The sequence below is a fragment of the Trachymyrmex septentrionalis genome, unplaced genomic scaffold, assembly GCF_001594115.1.
Source record: "Trachymyrmex septentrionalis isolate Tsep2-gDNA-1 unplaced genomic scaffold, Tsep1.0 scaffold22, whole genome shotgun sequence".
Taxonomy (NCBI): Eukaryota; Metazoa; Arthropoda; class Insecta; order Hymenoptera; family Formicidae; genus Trachymyrmex; species Trachymyrmex septentrionalis.
This window is the reverse complement of record NW_017305375.1, coordinates 4547046-4553848: the sequence shown is the minus strand read 5'-3', so window position 1 is coordinate 4553848 and position 6803 is coordinate 4547046. Positions and strand designations below refer to the sequence as shown.

The following is a 6803-nucleotide window of genomic DNA, read 5'->3' as shown; positions in this document are numbered from 1 at the left end:
TTTTATTAGTTTTTAACAATCTGATAGTATTGACAAGTATCGGTTCTTCATATTTATTTTGTCAATAAAGTTTTCAACATTATATACATTTTAGAGAATAGGAAGCCAATAACATTATTTTTATTTACAATGACATATTCTTATTTTAAATGAATTGTGGACTTTCATTCGTTTAAGAATGTGTGCACACAAACGTGCAGCTTAAAAAAACCATTTGCAACATTACAGATTCTTGTAGAAAAGAGAGAGAGAGAGAGAGAGAGAGAGAGAGAGAGAGAGAAAGAGAAAGAGAGAGAGAGAGAGAGAGAGACGCAAATTGCGATACACTCATTACTTAAAATTTATTCAAATAAAAGAGCTATTATGAAGCTATATTATCCAGTGAGTTATGAATAATGTGAACGATGTAAATGAGGATATCATTAAATTTATCATACAAAGATTCACTTAAGAATATATAGTTATTATATTGTGTTATTATTGACATTACTTCAGAAAGATAGATGAACGAAATAGATATTACGAGACGTTAAGTAATATTCGTTAATTTTACTATATAAAAACGATTATATATAAAGCAAATCGCGCAATTTTGAGCAATCGTCTGTCTAACAGCATTGTCTCAATTGTATCCTACATCACGAACTTCTATATTGATTAATATTTATTGAATCATAACTATCAAAATGTTTAAATTTTCATCGACAGATAAATAAATATGAAAAATACTTAATATATTTTATAACAAAATAAAATTGGGATAATCAAGAAATGAAACAATTGCAAAATGGACAGGATAAAATATAGGATGTTGCTAAGATATCTTATATCGAAATGTTTTTAATCATCCTTTTTTATTGTAAATATCGTTGCAAAATTTATTGGCCATAGAAGAGAAAAAGAGAGAAAGAAAGAGAGGAAACATTCCTTTATTTTTTTATACGTATATATTACACATTTTTTATAATATTTTGTAAATTATTTTATAGACTTCGTAAAAAAAAATCTACGTGCTCATCTGCGAACAGGCAATAAGATATTCTTTTTGAATTTAGTATATGTATACTTATGCTATAATTTACCAATGCTTTTTTAACGGTAATTTTTTTGGAACAGAGGTATAGTAGAGGCTTTTTAAATGCCGCATCCTCAGGATCATATCCCACCTAAAGTTTATTCGATGCTCTACAATTAGTAAAACAATCAAACGATATTAGAACGCCAAAATCCAATTCAGCTGTCTCTTTGTAATGACTGTGTGATAAAGTTACACATATAATATTTTCTATAATTGCAGATCGTTAAGCGAAACTGATACTGATACGGTTTCGTGATTAGGTAGTGAAACTACCCTCACTGCTCGTAGGTACCGCGTATTATTCTTAGCGAGTTGTTGTATTACACTGTGATAGTGATGCCGTAAGAGTACATTATTGTATTATCTGTCGCTCGATCTCGTTCTCTGCGAACGAAAGAAAAAAAAAGAGAAAGAAAAAAGTATCGCATTGAATATAAGATGTACCTGTAAAGACACAATTTTTTTTCACGACGCGGTACAATATTGCGTTGCAATAGTCGGATTCCACAATCTCGAACTGGTAATGATTGTCTCAATAAAACGTTTCGAGTCGCTTTTCCGAATTACAATGAGTTATTTGACAATATATAATACGAGAGAATATACCGAGAGAATACCCAGCGTTGCGTTACGTTGCGACTGTAGAGCCCGCAAGAGCTTATTCTTACTCTTCAAGGCTATAGAGGCTGCGTGATCCTCTTTCGCTGATGAATGCGAGAATCTGACTCAACGTCCTCAGCACAATCTCAGTTTCCGCGTGCGTCCTGCCGCGTGAGCGACGTTTAATAGATTTTTATACAAATGCACAGATAAAAGAACCTACAACAACAAAAAACGAAGAAAGAAATTATATCGAGTGTGCAAATTTTTCCTACGTCTAAAATACACAAAGCAGCATTTTATCAAGATTATACGCAAACCTATACGGGTCAATATTCAGCGCTGTACCTTTATCAGATAATATTGTAAATATACATTGATCACGATAAATTGACCCCTTAATCCTAAGTTACCTTTTCTGTTTTACTGATTCATCTACAGCAAGTATATTGATACATGATGCGCAAATTTGAAGTTTGTAAGCAAAATATAACTCGCAAATAGAAGATATGTATGACTGAGTGTGATATGTAGTAAATATCGCGCTTCGTTATTACTGTGAAGATTTTCTTTTTCATCTTTTTTTTCGACCTTAATCTCAAGCAGTCTTGTGTATTAACAGTCTTATTCTAATTTCCTGCTCAATGTGAAAATAACTTTTCTTCTTCTTTTTTATTTTCTCTGAAATGATTCATTTTTTATACGAAGGGACAGAATGTAAAGTGCGTTCTAGACTCGATGTATGGATTTAATTTACCGAACTATCTGAAATTTTATCAGTGTAATTAATATATAATAATAATATGTTAATGTTTTTGCTGACGTGTTGAAATATGAAATATTATATACATATAGAATTCTTATTATAATATATTACTTTTTTTTACTGTAAGGAAAAATCTCTTATGTTTACCTTATTGAATATTTAAAGGATGTCACTCCTCTCTCCTTCCTTATATACATATGCTAGGTGTTCAATGAGGAATTTGAATTATAAAAATACAAAGATTTCGGCTGCATTTTGTATATTTTATTACTTCGCGGAAGAATCGAACGAGTTAATGATACATGTGATAATTGTAACATGTTATAAACTATATATGGTCATTATGTGCAAAAACGTAATGTCAGAACATATCTTTATAGCGTAAAGACGTTGTGATTCTGTGATCGCTAGGAGATCTGCGGTCAAGTTTTGGCCATTAGTTGATGCACCGCCAGTTGTACACGCAATTCCACGCAAGCATCTTTCTCTTCGATAATACTACGTATCAACGTCGTCATCTTCTTCTGCGAGAGAGAATCGTATAAATGTATAGAAGTAGAACAAAAAAGCTGTTATGGAGGGACGTACCTCAAGTAGTTGATTTTCTTTGACTAGCTGTATCATGGCCGTCATTTCGGCTTCATTAGGAGAATGCGTCCTCTCTTTGGGCTTCTTCTTTTCTTCTTTTGTGCTGCGCTCCGTTAACATCTCCATTAATCGTTTGATCTCATTTCTCTCCTGACTGATGCGAGATTTCAATAACGCTTGCATGTTCAACAATTCCTCATAGATCAGCCTTTCTCGTAATTTGTCTATGACATCTTCTTCAGACTCTATATAAATTAATGATAATGTGTATTTAGCTTAAGAATTGTATTAGAAATTATATACTATTAATTATGTACCATTTGTTCTGTCATTCGGCGTTATATTCTCAGGTTCTTGCGGTGTAACTGCAACCTCAATCGCGGAATCAACCATGTCTTTCTCTTGTACATTTACATTTTGTTCATTTTGCGTGACGTTCGCACTATTACTTGAGCAAGAACACTTCTCTTTCGTTTCTTCTGCGCTATGCAATTTGTTATCTTTTTTTATCAATGTCAGATTGGTTGACGATTGAACATCACCAGATATTGCCTGTCCAGAATCTTCATCTGCAGTTTTTGACTTCTGCGAGATAGATTCCGTTGGAATATTATCGGATTTTATTTCTTCATCCAGACTCTTTTGCGTAGCACCTTCCAATTTTTGAACAGTCTTACATTTTCTCTGCAAAGTACAATTTATTATTTATGTCAATGCTCTTTATACGATATGAATTTTTAAAACGTTCTTGTAGCTCTCTATACCTTCAATTGCGTTATCATGCGTTGTACCTCCCATAATTGTTCCTCACGAGATTTCGTTACAAAACCGGCATTCATTTGCATATGAATTTGGGACAGTAACGACTCCTGTTTGGATAATTCCGCAGCAATACCCTCCACGGAATCTGGCAGATTCGTACTACCGGACGATAACGGTGGTACATATTTTATCAATTGTATATTTGGGAACAGAGCTTTGCAGTGGAATAATAAAGCCAATAGCAATCTGTGACTCATTTGTAAAACCGGACTTAACGTCATTGAAATTGTTTGTGCGTTCACTTTTGTTGTTTTCTCCTGAAATAAAATTTATTGAAAATCAATTGGAATATACGTTTTAAGAGAATAATGTATTAAATTGATTGGAAAATTTGTGTCGCTTCACAATTTTTATTTCCAATAAAATTAGAATATAATAAAAAAAAATGAAAATTTTTATGTCCAAAAGGATCTAAGCATCTAGCTCATCTGACGGACCTCTTGCATCGAACTAATATTTTGAACATACTCGTGCTGTGACATTGTCCAGATGCAACGTGACCCATGCCAGAAGAATCCTGTTGCATTCAGGTAACTGCTGTGTCAACTGGGCCAATTGTGCTTCCCGCTGAGCGACATCCTTGGTCGATGCTGCTTGCTCGAAGCGCGATATCGTTTCGCTATTCTCCAGCACGGGCTCTGGCAGCTCTCTACATCACCACAATGCGCACTTTTTCGTTTGATCTTAAAACATATGGTGAGAAGGAGGATAGAATTCACAGGTATACAAACCTAAGAAAGAGTATCAATAAGCTCGTAGCTACCGTGGGTTCGAACTCGGATATATTCACCAGCTCTCGATTGTTATACAATTTTTTCAAGTGCTGAATTTTTGACTTCACCCCAGGGGCTTTGTACAGGCCTTCCACATTCATCCCATACTCTTCTACATAATCTATACAATCTCGTACCACCAAAGGTAATTTGACTCCATCGTGACAACAACTTCTTTCGACTGCCAGATGAAGACTAACACCAAAAATTGGCTGTTCCTCTGAGGAATATAATATATATATATATATATATATTTTTTAAAAGTTAATAAAACAAATCAAAGTATATCAATTGTATTTGTACGAATTATGATCTTACCGCCAATATCCAAACCTTCATGTTTTCCTTTTTTCCGATCCTTTAATTTTTGTTTGGATTTATCTTTATCTTTGTCTTTCCGCTTTTCCTTGTCTACATCCTTCTCATCCTTTTCCTTCTTTTTTTTATCCTTCTCCTTTTCAACATCTTTTTCTTTCGCTTCCTTCTCTCGTGATTTTTCCCGCTTCTCCTTTTTAGTTGGGAATTTAAAGGCTTTGGTTTTTTTTGATTTTGAAGGACTTCTGTGTAATAAATTACATATTACACTCAATATTATACAGGACATTCGAAAAAGTGTAATTATTTTAAGAGCAATTTGTGATTAATTATTATTTTGTATATATGTAATAAAGACTTTTATAATAAAATGTCCACTGAGCAAATCAGAATTAGTATAAGCAACAATATCTAATCATAAACATTTAAAATAAGTCTGCTTTCCATTTATAAGTCCAAAATCAGGCTCAGTGTGATACAAGAGAAAGCTAGTGCAGTACTAACAAGAAATATAGAACAATTGTGAATGGATGGCCATTAATTATAATTATCGAGTATTAATAGTGTAGCCTTATTCATATGTTTTTGTTAATTTTCAGATAAAAGGATCTGTTAATCACGCTCACTAATTAACTACATTAGTTACATTAGTAGGTGTATGTCAAGCAGCAATATAAAAGAGAGAGATCATATAGATTTCGGAGCGAATATTACTTGGTTTCCTGATCCTCGTCCGGCGAACTCTCACCCTCTAGGGTCGCATAACCCCTGTCCTTTCTGTCCTTCTTGTCCTTACGTTTTCCACCCAGAAGCTCCTTCTTGGAATGCTTGTCGTGGCTGCCCTCGTCACTAACTGCAGTATAAAAATAAATGATGCAAAATAAATATTTCTGATAGTGAAATGACAGCGAGAAAAGCAAATATACAACATCTGCGACTAGATTTTGACAGATCACATAACCTGTCTCTATTTCTCGTGCACAATGTCTAATCGTTCGAAACATAAATATAACGTGATAACAATCATTACGTACAATCGCTTTCATTACTTTTCCTCGCCGATTCAGAGGCATATAATCCGGGAAATTCCTTCTCAACGTCAGGACTTTCAAAGTCCATTCTACTTTAATTTATGTGCACTGATGTGCACTTGACACACAAACTAACTGAAACCAACACAAACTGACACTTGCGAATTATGGTGGAAGGGATTGACCATGGTGGAAATAATAGACCACTGACAAGATAGCAGAATTAAATTTAACAAATTAAATATTTCTGATTTATTTATGTTATATATATATATATATATGTATAATTATATAATTTGGGAATTATTTGGGAAAATTTAGGAAAAGTATTTAAACATTTGGGTAATAGTATTTTTGTTGTTCTTAACAAATGTCATACGCATCAAGTTAGCAGACAGTGATTTTATTTAACGTGTTTTATGAATGGAATCAATTAGAAATCATTTGGGGAACACGTCTGTTATTTTTATTTGGGAAAAGTCGCTATTTTGTAATTTAATTGATTTACACAAATTGCGACATATTCACACATATTGTCGTATGCTCCAGCATACTCCAATATGTGCTCCTGCTTCAAGGAGCACGTTAAAGTGAATAAATGCTATGGCAAGAGCATTTTGGAGCATGTTAGAACATGCGACGCGAACAAACCTAGAAATAGATTTTAACCATTTCGCTTACAGACTTAAGCGAGGAGCACAAACTCTTGCATAATGCATAACACGTAATGCAAAAAAAATGTACCAATCGAAGTCTTTTGTTTCCTTTCTTTCCATGAAATAAAGGACTCTGATTGGTTGATTTTCTTATGCCTTATATTTTATGCGTTA

The 6803-nt window shown here is 33.5% G+C and overlaps 1 protein-coding gene across 1 annotated transcript; it reads right to left on the bottom strand.

The window, feature by feature from the left end:
• Window positions 1-2692: 2692 nt before the first annotated feature.
• On the bottom strand, window positions 2693-6150 carry LOC108748250 (ralA-binding protein 1). The gene is made up of 9 exons (XM_018486285.1): window positions 5977-6150; window positions 5657-5795; window positions 4946-5187; window positions 4586-4847; window positions 4323-4503; window positions 3797-4111; window positions 3350-3716; window positions 3033-3277; window positions 2693-2968 (listed from the first exon to the last, which is right to left on the bottom strand). Exons 1-9 carry the CDS (start codon window positions 6059-6061, stop codon window positions 2867-2869), a joined length of 1938 nt encoding a protein of 645 aa, XP_018341787.1. The 5' UTR covers window positions 6062-6150; the 3' UTR covers window positions 2693-2866.
• Between the last annotated feature and the right edge of the window lie 653 nt (window positions 6151-6803).

What these genes read in the sequence shown, in the direction of transcription:
- LOC108748250 (XM_018486285.1), bottom strand. Translation starts at nt 6,061, where the DNA reads ATGGACTTTGAAAGTCCTGACGTTGAGAAGGAATTTCCCGGATTATAT. An exon ending in TGGACAATGTCACAGCACGA is followed by an intron (nt 4,112 to 4,322) that starts GTATGTTCAAAA and finishes ATTTTATTTCAG; the next exon opens with GAGAAAACAACAAAAGTGAA. An exon ending in AAGAAAATCAACTACTTGAG is followed by an intron (nt 2,969 to 3,032) that starts GTACGTCCCTCC and finishes TCTCTCTCGCAG; the next exon opens with AAGAAGATGACGACGTTGAT.